The sequence below is a fragment of the Perissodus microlepis genome, chromosome 16 (genome assembly GCF_051167445.1).
Source record: "Perissodus microlepis isolate ML-2025 ecotype Zambia chromosome 16, ASM5116744v1, whole genome shotgun sequence".
Classification (NCBI taxonomy): domain Eukaryota; kingdom Metazoa; phylum Chordata; class Actinopteri; order Cichliformes; family Cichlidae; genus Perissodus; species Perissodus microlepis.
Genome location: NC_140476.1, coordinates 21,737,944 through 21,755,210, shown reverse-complemented (window position 1 = coordinate 21,755,210; position 17,267 = coordinate 21,737,944). Strand labels below are relative to the sequence as shown.

Here is a 17,267-nt window from a genome sequence, read left to right as displayed (position 1 = left end):
GGTTCATCATGGCCAGACCTCTGTCTGCTATGTGTTCTAAACAGTTTAAAGAAGTTGTCCTAATCTGATAGTGTTCACCAAAACTGTGAGGAAAAGATAATGTGATCATAGAAAGTGGCTATAATTAATATTCTTTATGATAAACAAATGATAATGCTGCTTTTTGATTATTGGGTGTACATGGAAAAGCGTTTTCACTTTCTCTTGCATGGTCATGTGTGACTGTGCTTTTTATCTTTATAAAGATTTCTGGACATGAATGTGTAGATTATGTAGGTGAAGGCCAAGCTTTTTAAAACAGAAACAAGAAGCTTAGCCTGTTTAGCCTGCCAATAGTACTCTGACTGCTCTCACGTTTGAGCAAGCTTTGGTAATATGCAGGTAAAAAGTTCATGTAATGTGCAAAAGTGGGCTTGCATTTGCTAACATCTAATCACAAAAGCTTTGGTTGTCATTAGACAACCTACCCAGCAATTCATATGTTTTCTTCTGCTTATCTTTTTCAGGGTTGGGGTTCGAGCTCAGCTTGTAGGGCGAGAGTTGGGGTAATCTTTGGACAAGTCTGCCGCAGGGCTCATTGGAAATCCGCAGCACAGAATTGCCTGAAATCTGTCGCACTTGGTTTAAATATCTGCTGGCTAAACTGGAAGTCCTGGCATCAGATAATAGATGATAGATTTTCTAGATTCAGGTATTGCAACTTGATATTTTGTTTCAGTAGTTTTTCAGGGTGTACTTAGATGATCGTTTTCTGTGTATCTTTTGTGTATTATATTATTTCACTTCCTCACAACTGATCACCTTTTGGGGACAAGATATGGTGCTCTGATTGGCTGATATTTTCCTCTGTGAGTTAACTGCTGTACAGACTTTCTGGCTAATTCTGACCTTTTGCAATTGCAGTTTCACTTTTGTTGTGTGATTACGTTTCCAATTTGCTCACCTTATATATAATGACGACTTAATGGCCGTCATTATATATAAGGCCAAAGTTGTACATCTAAATTTCGAGTAGCGGAGCATGCCAGTTTGAAGTTAGCCTCAATACTATGACTAAAATGCATTTTTGTGTTTCATTTTTGTTGCCTCACATTTGGTAATATTAACATCCACGGTCATTTTTACAAGGTTGGCATTTACTGTTGTTTGGCTGATTAAGAAGCAGTAATGTTTTTCCCGTCTCACTCTTCTGTGGTGATTGGGACCAGAAGACTTGTTTTTCAGTCCAAGATTGCCCATGCCGCCCTCACAGCTGCAGAGTTGACAATGACTGAACTGGGAACATTTTTTCAGGTGGAAACATAAAAATAAACCTAGGTCTTATCTATCATGTGACCTCTTGTTTCTTTATTTATTTCAAATATACAATTCTTGTTTCCCATCTGCCACATGGACAGCCTAAACAAGGGCAGTTAGAATAAACTGTGGGAAAAGAGTTTGAAAAGAGAAAACTGGACTTTCAGATCTGATTGTTTTCCTTCATATCCCATGCATTCCAAGACAAAATATGCCTTTGCCTTTGTTTCAACCTGGGCACAGAATCAGTTTTGTCTATTAACTATTGTTTTCTGTGGCTTAAACAATCCAATTCTTTCTATCTTTCTCTCTTCCTTTCCCTCGATCTATCATTCTGTGAATAAATTATAACCTTAACCCTGCCAGTGAACGATACCGTAACCAGCACTGCTCCTGCGCCAACCGTCAACCCTTTGACATGAAGACAAATGGATTAAACCCTACAGGGACACCTGTGGTAAGTTATATGTATCTCCTGTGAAGTTGAACAAGTACTACTGTGTATCCATTTAGTGTGTCTTACTTCATCATCTGTCGTATGTTGATTTACTCTGGGTTGTATCCAGCTAAATTCTTTATTGGAAGAGCCTCTCTTATTTTTCTGCTTTGCAGTCCAGACAGTTTAGCAGATAAATGGACAGAAAAATGGAAAGAGGGTGCATTTGGTTGTTTGTTTTTTTCCTTAAGGTGTCACAGGCTTTAGTGTAAACTGTGGTTTTCATGTTCTGTTCAGCAATGATTTGATGATGTGGTGTGGAGTGGATAATTATTTTCCACTTCCCCAACCAAAGGCATTTGCTAAAGCTTCCCTTAGTTTGGTCCTGTGATTTATTTCTCCTAACTCATAGCAGCAAAGACAGCACAGAGACAAAAGACGGCTTTAGTATAGTCTTATCACCAAACCAGGAAAAAAAAACTTACTTCAGTTAGAAATTATGTCTCCTTCATCCTTCTCTTTTAAAATTTTTATATATTTTTTTATTTGTATTTTGTATCTGTTTCTCTAGTGGCTGAAGGTCTTTTTATTCCCTTTTCCTTTTGATGGCAAGTGAGAGGCTGTAAAATATTTCAAGGTGTCTCCTAACACTGAGCATGGTGGTGATGTGACTTTGTGATCAAAAAGAACCATTAAAGAACCATTATAACATAAAGTCTGCAGAAAGAAAACAATTTCCTGGTTGAGCTAGTGGATGCTGAGGATGTTTGAGTCTCTGGCAAAGGTTATCACACAGTGGAGTTCATAAGGATGAAGTGACAATGACACAAGTTTAATCTAAGTTAAATACTTTCACAAATGTAAAGATGGCGTTTTACCAAAGAAAAGTCGAACCTAATCCAAGTTTAACATAATAAGATTAAGTCATAAGGACAATATACTCAACTCAATATACTCAAGTGCTGAGCCAAACTAAAAGGCCACCTCATCTCAGCAAACATTTTTTGTAAGCTTTATTGTATAGATGCATAGGTCTTTGCTGAATCTTTGCAGTAGAAAAATGAAGTATTTTCAGTTAGAAAAACAACAGCTGAGCAGTTAAAGAACAATGGCTGACAAAGCAACCCAGCCATGTTTAATTTACCCAGAATTCAAAGCAAATTTGTTTTATGAAACATAATCAAATACGTCTGAATTGAGACGTCTGTTTGAACTCTTCACATTTGTTCTAAGCCACAGTCTCATCTTTGTGAAATTTATGACTATTTGCAACACAAAAATGCACAAAAATTCACAAACAATGAAAGGTGCAATGAAGCTGTGCAGCCGTGTACTGTGTATAAACACATCTAAACAGTTTATTTGTTGATTTCTGAAGGCCTTCTGTTATTGCTCCACTGTGTGCACACCGACCTACTCTGCAGGACTTGTGTATTGTACAGGACCCTCATAGCCCGCCAATGTTCCACCATAAAACATTATTTCATCATGTGTCTTAACTTTAAAACAAAATGTGATGCTGGATTTTTACTCAAAAGACGGCAGAGCTGAGTAGTTTTCAGTGTTCCAAAGCCTGAAAATGATTTTACCATCGTGCGCATCTGCTTTGTGATTTTAAGTCATTTATGTTTTACATAAAGTGCAACAATTGTCAAAGATGCATCTTGTATGTATAAGTGGGTTGTATTTAAAATTTGGATGGTTAAGAACTGGTGGGGTGATGGAGAACGTCTTGTTATAACACACCTCACTGATTTTTGCTAATGCATAATTATTACTGTTATATACGAAGGACAATGTGTTTGTTATTGTCTGCTCTAGTCCCTGATAACTATTAGGAAAATGCACTTATTTACAAGTCAAGATCAGTACTGTACCACATATGTGCCACATATCGAACACACAGGTTAATGAAAGTAGCTTTGCTTAGCACAAAAACAGCATGCTAGCACCAGCAACTATGATGATCCAAATTATCCTGGAAAAACCATCACCTGTAAGTGAAAGATTTTTGAGAGAGAGAAGTCATTATACTCAATGTCCAATGTGATGCCCTACGGAAGATTGAAATTGCTTTGTAGCATCTCATATTGAAATATGATAACTATTTTTTTAAAGCTGTAGAGTGATTAGAAAATTTGCTGAAATCGTTGGTCACCGTTGACCATGCTACAGTTGCGTACTGATATTGACTTATCTTGGAAAGCTCTACAGTCATGGCCAAAAGGCAGGAACATCAGTGCCAAAACTAAATTTCATTTATTTGCTAACAAAAGTTTTTGAAACATAAAAAAAAATCCTCACAAATGTTCTTCATTACAGAAATATGTTAAAAAAACAAAACAAATAAAAACTAAAGCAGCAAAATGCACAAAAGGGAAACTTTCTGTCACTGTAAGTTGATTTTCAAAGTACAGCTACAGTCAGGGCCATGACTGTGTCTGTTATATAAATATATTCAATATAGGATTGTTGGGGAGAACAATGAAATTGAATTTACATTAACTATAATTCTGTTAAAGTGTTGTTTTGCTTTTTGCCGTGTTTAAATTTAGTCGAAGTCGTCTTGCACTTTTAATGTAATGCATCTTCACCCTATTTAAGACTGCTCAAAGAATGCCCTGTTCTCACTTACAGGTGCTTCCTTCAAAGTTATAAATAAATAAACACATACATACATAAAGTAATTGTGACGTGGGATTACGAAATTTCTAGATGCTCTGGTACTTTGCAGGCAGTGGGCAGGAGCTATGAACGTAACACCAAAGTAACATTTGCTTATTGAATGATAAACAGTTTACATTTCAGGCGATAGGAAGCATTATTAGCGCTTATTTCATTTTCTTCAATAAATTTCTTCTGCTTTTCATAACAAATCCTGAAACAATTCACATTGTTCCATCATTAAATATGTGAAACCAGTAAAATCGATAATGGTCTTTCATGTAGTTGAACCCCTTTACATACAAATACTGATTATAACATTTGGGAGGAAAGCGATTACACAGTGTCCGTAGTGTCTTTAAATGAAAAGAAACTATTTGTATGGAGGTCACTGTTGATTGTTGGGAGTGAAAAAACTGTGCAGTAGCGGAGTAGAGCGTGTGTAAAAAGTCAGACTTTTCTGATGCCGACATGTGTGTGTTTGTGATTCTGTGTCAGAGCCAGATTCTCTCTTTAAGACTGTGGATTTGTCTAGTATCCTATCTGCTGTCAGCTCTAAGCTGCAGGCCTGATCCTCCCATGTAATGTGGTTATTTATCTTTCAGATGGAGGATCCATCCTGACAAGCTCTCTCACATACATAAAATACGTGCATGCCTGCACACACACACAGGCAAAGGCACACAAAATGAGAACCACATTGAGCTTTTGATCGCTCTCTTCTGCTCTCTGAGACAAATTTAAAAGTGGATGAATTATGTCTCTTTCTTTTCTCTGTCCTCTAGTTCCTCTAAATCCTTTTGCTTCATCATCTACATCGCTGCTGTCCCCCTTGGCTTTCCAGAAAAAAAAAAAAAGATTTGCTAATTGCCACATGGCAGTTGGCAGCTACTCTTCCTGTCTGTCAAAAATCATAATGCGGCTGTGCGTCTCATTTTCAAAAATGGAATTTTTAGTCCCAGGTCTGCAGTATAAATGTGAACATTTTAAACATACCACACAAAAACCCTCCTCGTAGATTTCTTTTTATAACTTTAAAAATCTTTTGCAGATGTAGAAGGATGTGTGTTTGCATTTCATCTCTTATGCTGTTTGTTGGTTTACGTCACTTTTTAACATTGAATAGCACAATATTGTTAACAGTCCCTCATTTCCTATGCATAGACTACACTTTGATGAGCAATACAAATATATTAATTAAACTAATCCTGAGGAAAACACTGCAGCCTCATGGCAGTGGGCATGCAGTACAATATGGTGATTTTTACACATGAAAAAGATATTTGTGTGCACACTGTGGGTGTGTGCATGAAACTTCAGATGGTTATCCCATAGATTTTTCCGCTTTGCTGTAGAACGCAGAGCCCATTTATCTGCCTGCCTGGAAAAGTGGACTTCATGCATGACCGCACATCCTGACTGGCACATAATAAGTTTACAAAAATGTAACAAGGTCCGCAGTTGGAGAGGTTCGATAAAAGTATCATTATAGATTTCATATTATAGCAACTTGGTGAGACAGTGATGACAGAAATATCTGATCTTTGTGGGGTGGCAAGAAGTGGAGTATCTGGAAGAATGAGCGTGTCCTTTAATGTGTGCAGTATTTTCATCCTTGAAATGCTCTGACCTGGTATGGGAGTCTGTAACTTAATAAGCCATTCTACTCATGGCATCAACGGGTTGGAAAAAGTGAGTGGAAAAAAAAAAATCTAAATTCTTGTCTTATTCCATACTCAAAATCACAACCAGTCCAAGCGAGGAAGCTTGCACACACTTGACTGAGCTGTGAAAGACCTTCTACTCTTGGCCACGGCAGCAAACATTTTCCGACCGCCTGCACCTACTGGAGGCACAGAACTCGTGGAGGGTGCACAAAATAGTCATGATTTTGAAATTTTAATGTGTCACTTTGATATTGGGAAGAATTTGGTAGGGACTTCTGTGAGTGGTTTTCCACCAGTTTAAATGTGATCTGTTTTCATGGAGTATGGTGACCAATGTCCTGTGGATAAGAAATTTGAATTTTTTCCCCAATTGTAATCAAGCTTGTGTAAACTGACAGACAAAAACTGATCTTTTCTTTGTACAACTGCTGTTTTGTTTTATTTTTTTGCACCCATCACTGATACAGGTTTTCCAGCTGTGTGGTGCATGTTGGCAGATCTGAATGATGATGTGCTGAAAAGCCGTAAAATGAAAGAAAGAAGTGATGAATCTGTGATGACAAAAGCAGCAAGGGGACAGTGTGACTTAGCTGAGAAAGGAATGTGGAATAAAAGGCACCAAAATAAGAAAAAAGGGCTGCACAGTGGCTCATGACAGTGTGCGGCAGAGAAAATGTCTGATTTATTTTTTCCTCACCACAAAAATAATTCAGGAACCACAGGGATCCTCTGAACCCGGAGTATTTATTACTGCTGGAAATGGTAAATGGGCTGGTTCTTCTCATACATGCACTTTTTTTCTGCAGTCAAGATCTTTCTATCTCAATGTTTTGGTAGCAGCTCAGGGTTATAATGACATTCATAATTATTACAGAGTAATTATGAACATCAACTAAATAAGTTAAGAACTTAAACATATAACCACCTCCTTCAAAACAATGTTGTAACATACATCCGTGTAATTTGGGGGTCTTGTACAATACACAAGTCCTCATATTTTAAGTCTCATGTTTTACACACCAGGATTAAATCCTTCTTCCACTTAGTGCTATTTTGGCCAGCTGTGCCATTTAACTTCAGTATTTAATTTGAAATAACCTCAAATTTACGGCACAAAAGTCAAGTTAAAAAATAATGAATAAATATTAAGCTACAATACATTTCCCAACCTTTTGGAGCCACGGCAAATATTTCACAGTAGAAAAATCACACGGCACACCACCAAACAAAAATGTCACAAAAAGCCTATTGATAATTTTTCCCCACGCACCAGGTACTTGTCCCCAGTATACCTTTTTTGCTTTCTTCTGACCACTACTCATGCTAGGGCCTTTATCTGGGTCGGAATTTTCTCCAGGACCCAGGTCAGACTGACCAGTTTTGTCTTTTCAAATAGTTTTCCATTGCTATTACACTCCGCATCCTCAGCATGACTATCCGGTCGTTAAGTGATGACGTGACGAATCCTACTTCCGGGCCTAAAGTAGTCTGCGTTTAATATGGCTTTTGTGTTGTTAACATGTTTAATGTTTTGTATTTTCTTCTATTTAATCTCAAAAAGCTCCTAAAACAGTCAGTGATCACTGTTGACCTCCCTCGGCTTTTATTAGCTCTAATCATTTATTTAAGCTCAGTTTTTAAAACCTTAGGATGTAACTACAGCCCAGCCCATGCAGCAGTATATGAATGACTAACCTCGTATTGGGGATGGATTATCTCAGTTGTTCTCCTGGCTGAAGTTTGGTCCTTTTACAGCATCCTGCCATGCGATTACATTTGTTCCTGACCATCGAGAACACTCACGTTAACTTTTATTGAGTCGAAAAAAAGTTAACTTCATTTATGTTGGAAGTGATAACAGAGCTGTACGTTTTAATTTGTTTCCAAAACCCCGCAGTCAGGACATGCTATGTTGTATTTAGATAGAAGCTAGCGAGCTAACTTCTAACTCCGTTAAATGTCAAAAATTCCGTTTTCATGGATGCCTGGATGTTAAACTCAATTGTTACACCTGGTAGAGCAGAACGCTGATCATTTTATTAAAGATGAAAGACTTTAGACAGTTTTTCAACTCTCAGTAATGCCATAGTGATCGTTTGATATATGGACCTGCAGCGGAGTTTAGGCCCAGACACGGCTAGTGACGTCAGACTTAACAACCGGATTATGTAGTTGCTTCTTCCTCTTCTTCTGTTTTATTGGCAGTTGGCAACCCATTTAATTAGAGCAGGTAGTTGTACTGCCCTCTAGTGGAAGAGAATGTAATTGTTCTGCCCGTTACTCACGCTGATCGCTTAGATTACTAATCAGGTGGAACCAGATAATCTTCCACGACACAGTGGTTGGGAAACACTGGGAAGAAAGGCTACTCTGTTACGTTTATTGAGATCAACTGCAGACTTTAAGAGTTTCAGAGTCAATAAGTATATGAAAATGACTTTGCTCTGTAACATGTTTTGCAGCATCATGTACTGTAGGTCGTAACGAGTGACAGTCTTATTAGAATTCATCTTTTTATGGAGGAATGTGACTGCTTTTTTTCATTAGAGCATTGGTTGCAAAGCTAACAAACATAACTGTTTTTATATGTGCAAAACATTTCTTCAGAAATACTAACTGCAGGATGTGGCAGGCAGCAGTAGCGATGCATTACTGCAAATCAACGGTTTAAAATAAGAAGATGCAGATTGGGAAATGTAGGGAATTATGATGCCAAGTGGTTGACACTCAGGAGGAATAGAGCTAGGATTTTTCTTTTTTTGTGAGTCTCCTGTAAAATCTGACGCTCTGAATCATTTATCTTTTATTTAGTTAACAGTAGTTTTCACTCTGAATCACTGCTGCTTAGTGTTTCAATAAAAAATTGTAACAGAACAGCTCAGAACATCTACCCCACGTAGTGTGATTTGTACTGTAAGTCCTGAAAGTGAAAGTCCATTTCTATTGTTGTTTGTGCTGTAAACTGTTTCAAGAATGCCGCACAAAAAATTAGTTCCATCCAGCAAAATGCGCTCTGCCAAAGGGTTTACATACAAATATTGTTTATAAGCTTTGAATGTAATGTTCATTCTGTTGCGTTGCAACTCTTGAAAATATGAATTAGGTGACCACATATATTTCCTCTAGTGATAGAAACCAGACTGCATTCAACAAGGCAAGTGGGATGAAGGAAACCAGAGAAATTGGTTGTGTTGCAAGGCAGTGAGAACATTGGGTAAAAAGTTGAAAAAAAGGGAAGGCTCTTTTTTGGATAAGATATTTATGAGAGGTGTGAAAAGAAAACTGAGGAAATATAAGCGTATAAGAATAAAAGTTGTTGTTGGTTGTGGTGGGGGTAAAGATGAAATGGAAGTAAATAAATCAATAGCATGGTGTAAATGGTGTAAGTGCTTTAACTGAAGTATTGTACTCTTTGAGGTACTTGCATTTTTCTATTTACATTTCTTGACGTTTTTGCTTTGACTCCATGACCTGAGAAACAGGGACTGTTTTGTAAGGCCACAATAATATGCTGCTCAATATTAATTTTACCTCTTTTTAAACTTATTGCTGCAATGCTTCACAACAGTCCCAGTTTCTCATTTGGACTCTTGGGAAAATGATTTATCTATGCCTGCTTTAGAGGGAATTATTATTCCTTTTTTACTCTATTACATTTATTTGACAGCTATAATTGCTAGGTATTTGTTGAAGCTGGGGATGCACTGACCTTATGCTGTGCCTTGCAGGCAGTTGTGTTTGCCGTGACCATTTTAACTGGAAGGATTACCACCAGTCAAACAGAAGAAGAACCCAAATCTGCACTTTGCTGGAAAAAAAAAGCTGTTCCAAGACTGGACAGACCTGCTGCAGACAGAGTGGAACTAACCTTATTTTGTTGATTTGGTATTAGTACAAGCAAAAGCATGGCTCGATATCAAAAACAATCACACTCACTTAGACAAACAATCTAAGCTTGTCAGTGACAAAAAAAGCACATTGACTTTGATGCATACAGTTGCCTGTGGGATTAACTCACAGCTGTTTTGCAGTTGTTGGTTATAGCGCTCATTGTTGGACAACGTCCAGACATTTGTCCATGTAAATAAGCTGCATGCAAAAAGGTAGAAAATAAAATATGTGATTTTTCTGGTTATGTAATGGAGGTAATGCACTTTTGGATGTGGATGTATATTAACCAGAGTATTTTTATACCCCACCGTACTCAGAGTAGTGGCACACTCCCGAGCTGCTTTTTTGGTTATGTTAGTTTGCTCAGTAGTTGCCTGGCTGTTGTTTTTTTCCACATTTGGTCCGTGGATATTCCTGTATGAACCCGCATTTACGCTGGCATTGTAAAAGGGAAAATGGCAAAGCTTTCATATTAACTTGATTTGTGGGTTTTAGATCAGAGGGGCCTAAGTTAGAAATCAAATTCTTTTGACCTGCTTAAGAAAGTTTCTTTTAATGCTCTTTTATGAATCAATCAATAATTTATTTGGTCTTTATCTGTCATGTTTCCATTCATCCCACAGAAAAGCAGTTTAAGGAAACTGGTTACACCCAGTCTTCATAACTTTTTAAAAACATTTTCACTAGTAGCCTATGATTCATTTTTGGTTTAATTGATTCTGACGTGATGAAGGCCAAAGCTATCTGTTCAGGGACTTCCACAGAAGAAACACCTCCTCTGGTAAGCAATAGCATTTCCCGTCTCGTGTAATGACATGTGGGATGGGATGGAGTGCAGTGTATTGGAGGGTGGAGATGTTTAAATACACACGCACATAAACACGCATGTGCTAGCAGATGTGTGAGCCTTGCACAAACAGTCTGTGTCTGTGTCTGTCTGTGAGGGCTGATATTCTTGGCTGACCAGAAATACGACGGGCTCAAGGAAACGCAGTCGAGCATGCACACAAACAGATGCAAAAACTAAACGCTGTGACTGTAAAGAGTGGTGATTTCAAAGAAAGCCCATGATGCAACGCTGTCACCATGTGTTAGTGATGCACAGGAAAATCATGTCCAAATGTATGACACATGGTTGCCAAAGGCAGTTGTTTTTTTGGGTTTTTTTGTCAGCTGGTCTGTGCTGCACGTGACTTGCAAAGAATGTATTTATAGAAAGGATGATGGCGTTGTTTCCAGCAAATGTAAAAGCCTTATTCTGTATGCTCACAACTTGTCGAATTTGGATGCACATTACGTCAACTTGTAGAGACTTAAGTGTGTGTATGTGTGACTAAATGACATATTGGGGATTTAACTGGAACACACTCAGGCTGTGGAGACCTGCTGCTTGTAATCCCACATTTATTTTCACATTTAAACCACCAGTGTGGAACTTTTGTCTCCCCCTTCTGGTAGTGAGAGTATTTACACTAACACTGTCAACACATGACAAACTAAAGCCACACGCATGGTAATCCCTGTTTGGCCTATTTGTTGATTGGGTTTCTTGGTTTGATGGTAACCATTCTGCTGAATGCTGTGTTTCTTTGTAACTAAAGCATTTTTTATGGGTTAAAGCTATATGGCTGTATGGCTAGCCATATAGCTTAGCCATGGGTAATTAACACCGCCTAAAAAAATCATTGGCTACCCTCTGCCACCCCTTGGAGGCTGCTTCCAGCCACTTTACGCTCCGTTGTGTGTTTTTTCTTGTTTTGTATATATTCCTCTAGTTTGTATATATTCCTCTTATCTACCTATCTCTCTCTCTCTCTCTCTCTCTCTCACATTTGGCATGGTGCACCCATAATTTCATTGTACATGTACAATGATGATAAAGGGCTTTTCTTCTATTCTTCTTCTTCTATTCCTAAGTCAGGTAGTAGCCTACTTCCATTGTGGTTCATCTCTTGAACTCCACTCATGCAAACCACCCATTGCTGCATGTTAATGGCAACTCTGGTACTCTGTAACATACAGATAGATGTGCACTATCTTGTGGTGACAGACATACTCAACATTGTTTGCGCTTGTATGGCCATTTATAGTTCTTTTTTCCATTGACAATCTTTACACAGATAATGTGATTGTATTTATAGAAGAAGATAGAAACAGATGCAAGGATCTTTTTTTGGAAACAACAAAAGTGCATTGGATGAGATGATGCACCTGATGGAATCGATCTTCTCAATATGATTCCAATAGACTACCTATTCTGATTTCTGCTTGATTTGAGCACCTGACAATCTCTTCTTTCTCTACAGACCTATACTGTTTGTATTCTCTTTTTGAGACTCTAGGTCAGCAGTCAGAGAGGATAAAGCTGTATGATATACGGAGTATATGTCAGCTGGAGTATTGCATAGAAGCTGAAACAGCTTCATCCTCAAGTTTTAATGTGACTCAGCTCAACTTTGCTGCACAGGATAGGGATACAAAATATTCAATGTTCATGCAAAAAAGATCTTTAACTAAGTGTTTGAGTTGCCCTCAAACACTTAGTTGCCCATTTTTCCCCTGGTCAAAAGTGACAGAAATTAAACAAAATCTAGGGTCTCGCAAAATTCAAATCCAAAGATTATTGCTCAGACAAAAATCTGATTAGACAAAAATTGGGTTTGACAATATGAATAAACAGATTTTTAAACTTTCATGTAAATGTCATATGTCAATGACACTCTTAGAGGTCCTGAAAAGATTTACAGTGACGAGGTAACAAATGGAGAAATGGGGACACAACATAATGATCTAAGAAAAGAAAAGAAGGCTGTGGAGGGTGGGTGGCTTGGAGAAAACCTCCTCTCCATTTGCAGGGAAAGAGTGTGAAAACGAGAGAGTGCGGCGCAAAGGAGAGATGGGGCAGCAGGAGGAGAGTGGGTGGGTCTTGCGCCATCTGTCCCCTCCCTCTGATCCGGAGGTATAGATGGTGCAGGAGCAGCCTGCTGCATCCAGAAGTCCAGTCTAGGGAACAGCACTAGTCCCGAGAACCAGAAGCTCAGACAAGTATCCAGCCACTCGGACACGTCTAGCCTGATTCCTGCTGCAGACACTTCACTCAACCACCTGTTGCCAAATCAGTGAAAGCATTTATTTGACTCACTCGTGGTGTGAGATCTCTGAGATCATTCAGATCACTGCAGATCTGAGAGCCGACATCAGCAGATGATGAAGATGCAGCAGCACTCGCACATCTTTCTAGCCCTTATCCTTGCAGTCTTCATCTTTAGGATAGCTCTGTCTGGTCCCTCTGTGGTCAGAGGTAGGTGGTCTTTGCATTTGTCTTACTGTCATGTGCTTAAAAATCAGCGACGGGGGAAACTACTGATTGCATGACAAGTGAGGTATTTGTTACATATTTTAATGAGTGATCATTGTGGTTTTCTTCATTGTAGTTCTCCTTCTATAGTTTAAGATCCATGCAAGTGGAAATGAATGTAACTCTTTCTGTGTTAGTTGGACTGTTGTCTTTTTCCAATTGCATGCTGAAAGGATTAGAAAGACAATTTGATTTTGTTAGGAAGATGGATATTTGTTTCAAGGATGAATGACAGAAGGACTCATAACAGTACTGAGTCAACCTCTCACTGCATATCACCCTAAGTGATAGATACTCCTGTTTAAAGTGCCATGATAGTTCTCGAATAACAATTAAAGAAATTAACAAAAATGGGTGAAGATGATAGGTGATAAATTAGACAAGAGTTTTAAAATGCTGTTTAACCCTAGCTCTAAATTGGGAACATAAATCAACCTGTCTCTCTAATGTCACCCTGTCATGCAAACTAATTAGATGCTGTGTGAACCTTTTTTAGGCCTGTGGTTTGTCCACATTCTTGATTTAATGAGCCCAAGTTTGGGGTCAAGGGTTACACTTGTAGAAAAACTGTTCCTGAATTCATGCCCAACAAGCTGATCTCAATAGTGCAGAAATTGGCCAGTTACTTGCATACATTGTCTCTGGCAAAAGATTTTTTTAAAATTAAATTTTTCTCATTAGAGGATTATTACCAGCCTCCCTGAAAACACCACTTAAAGTTAAATACATACAGACTCTTCAGATTTAAAAAACCTGCTGACCGAAAAACATTTTTGCTAAAGTGCCTCCACTCTGACATCTACAAAAATCAGTTTGAGGTCTCCAACTCATCAACACCTCCCCGTGTATTGAGTCTTATGTCTGATTTGATTCTTGCAACATTCTTGGAAAAACACGCAAATGTTTTACATGTTATTTAATTATCCAGAAACCAAAGTACACACACAAAGTAAAGCAAACTTTGAGACCGTGCTTCATAGCCTTGATGTATTTTCTGACTAAAACTTGGGTGCCCTTTAAAGATTTGGATGGTACTAAAAGTGATTTGGGGTGAGAGGGCTGGAGCTGGTGAAAACAAAGGCTGCTTCCAGTGTGTAATCTGCTCACTGAAGTTGGCTTACAGACAAATCTCAGTGTGCAGCTCTGGCAGCTAGATGAAAGGGGCTGTGTGTATTGATGCTATGGGAACAGAGGGGTAAATGTCTGTATCGTTCTGCTTGGACCAAAGATAAAACCTGGTTTACTGCAAAATTAGTTTGCTTTATTGTCTGACAGATAGAGCAAAATATATGGATGTCAGTCTACTTTCCAGTGCTTTTAATTCTTAGTTATGCATTTGTGCTCTTAAACATTTTTTCCATCTGTATCTGAATGAGTTAAATCTCTGCTAATACTAAAATTATTTACCACTATCCCACTTGAGGACAATATATTGTATAGGATGCTAACTGCAGCTGTGCCAGACCAAACATGGCCTCGTGCCATGTGGAGATTAATGAGAGAGAAATATGGCAGGAGAGAGGAAAGTGGACGAGATTAGAGGACAAGACAGATGAATTCAAAGTACTTTAGGAAGTTAAAAAGAGGATCAGGTTGATGGAAAGATGGCTATTGAGTCATGCAGGATGGCAGAGATGGAGAAAAGGCGGTGAAGGACGAGATGGAGCAACGCCATAGGAACAAGGGAAAACAGCTGTTCCTTGCAGTTGAATCTGACATGGGGGGATATTAAATGTGAGCGCAGCGAGACCTGCATGGAAGCCAAAGTTGGGGTAAAAAGCAGGAGTCAAATTCCAGGCACAATTATCTGCTGCTAGGCTGCAAGGTACGGTCTCCTGCTGAATTACAGTAGATATTTTCTGGGCTGAATTATCCTGGTCTGGAGTGGTTCTCATTAGAGCCATTATAGGTCAGTTTTTCAAACACCTGCTGCTTTGGCTGGCACGGGGCTCTGAGAAATGTTAACACTCCATTTTGTTACATGAAAGTGACTGTTATACCAAGCTCCATAAAACATCTGTCTGTCCTCACAGGAAGAGGAAGCCAAGTCTCTCTACGTCTTTACTTCCAGGACAGAAATCTGAGAGGCCAAAATACTCTACACCAGATCAGAGGATACTGGGAAGGATATCATGTTTGTCTTTATAGTTAATACAATAATTAGTTAATAGTTAATACAGAGCAATAATCACAAGCATTGTATTGAAATTTGGTTAGCTGTGGTGTTCGGCTGCTCTGACTCAAGACAAACTAACATGAAACCACTGTTCTGTGTCACTTCCATCCACCAAAACTACTTCAAACAAAGACAGCAACATTTCTTTTTGCATTGCATTTTGAAAACAAAACAAGCCTCCTTCAGATTTGCTTTTATGGGGAGGTTGTGTTGGGTTTTGCATCTGTATTTATCATCCATTGGTTCTCAAATCAGCATGAGTGGAAAAGTCAGTCTATTTGTTCTCATTTAGTACAATCTACTACATCAAGAGAGGGCTGCTCATGGTGAAGATTTGTGGTTTGATAATGTCATAATGTCATAATGTTTTAAAGCCAACAAGCCATATGTTATGCAGATCCATGCTGCAATGTTTAATTTTAATGACCAAAAATATCACGTTGCACTCAGGTTGAAGCTTAAGAGAGCAACTGACAACCCAATTAACCTACTCTCTTCACTGCAGGATCATCCATCAGTGATCCAACACGGCCTCTCTGCAGAGCCAAGATTAAGTTTCTCATTCGAGGGTGTTTCTCTATATCCAGCCAGCAGGATTACGTTGTCTTGATATCGGTCCAGGGTGACTACGAGCCGAATTGTTTGTTGTGTGATGTGGCAAAGTTTATTGCATAATCCGACAAGTTTATAGGCCAACTCCCAGTGTTATGATTGATGTGCTTATACAGTATTCAGTGATGAATGGGCTTTACCCCCCAGTGCATGTGTGTGTGTGTGTGCAACATACAGATGAAACTGATTAAAACAGGTTGGCATAGTAGCAGCTTTTTTTAATCAGTTTTCTTTCATTCTTTTTGCAATTATGACATTTTCTCTTCTTCTCAGCATTGATCGTTATCGTTTTCAGACTCCTATCCTTCCTCAGAACATGGATTTTTCTTTTTAATATCACAAGCTTTTCTTCAACGTTTCCTTAAGTCTTTCTGCCATGATCTCCACCATACTCCTAGCTGGTGTAGCATGCTCTGCGTGTGTTGGTCTGCTCCTTCAGCTAAGAAAAACTAATCATTGCTCGCTGAAGTGAAATACCTACTGGCGTACCAGCACAGAAATGATACTTTAACACTCTAGGATATTGCCAAGAGATTTATTCAGTACTGGATTAATCAACATTGGGTTAACTTATATGGCAAAAGGTTCATGTTCATACAAAAGTCCCACTCTCCAGCTTTAACATGGACCGATTATGTGACTCTTATTATTGATCCCCTGGGCAGAGCTGCAAAAGCTCCTCCAGCACGCTTATGTAACAGGTCACAGATCTAAACAGGAAAAAATGAATTTGTTGTTTTGGTTCCCTTTTTTGACCCTCCTTTTGGCCTGTTCAGTACTCCGTCCTTGGTTATTAGGGGTGAGATTTCAGCTCTGAACTCTTCTAGGTGCATCTGAGAACACTATTGTCTCACACTGTTTGATATTAAATGGTCCATAACTTGCCAGCTCTTTGTGTGATGATGGTTTGCTCTGATTTAAGAGAAGCACAGGTAATGATGGTCTTGTGAGTGGCTGTCCTGTGTCCTGCCCCCCTCTGCTTTATTCGGGCTACACCCTTGCCTAAATCAAAACAAGTATTTTACAGCAGCAAACGTAAAAGTAAAAGTTACATTTCATGTGTAAAAACAGCTTGAACATCAGTGCTTTTCCTTTTCACTGTACTTGATTTATTGTCAGCACATTGACTGGATTCATTCCTAAACCTTTATTCATTTTTCTCTGGAA

The 17,267-nt window shown here is 38.7% G+C and overlaps 1 protein-coding gene across 8 annotated transcripts in view; it reads left to right on the top strand.

Moving 5' to 3' along the window:
- The first annotated feature begins 12,899 nt into the window (after positions 1-12,899).
- abi3bpa (ABI family, member 3 (NESH) binding protein a) overlaps positions 12,900-17,267 on the top strand; it is a 27,926-nt gene continuing 23,558 nt past the window's right edge. For 3 of the 8 annotated variants that reach the window (XM_084954749.1, XM_084954748.1, XM_084954747.1), the window contains exon 1: positions 12,900-13,255. In XM_084954749.1, coding sequence (XP_084810875.1) covers positions 13,159-13,255 — 97 coding nt within the window. In that variant the 5' untranslated portion in view covers positions 12,900-13,158. The remainder of the gene's footprint in view (positions 13,256-17,267) is intronic. The other 5 variants (XM_084954755.1, XM_084954754.1, XM_084954753.1 and 2 more) reach the window with 3 other exon arrangements.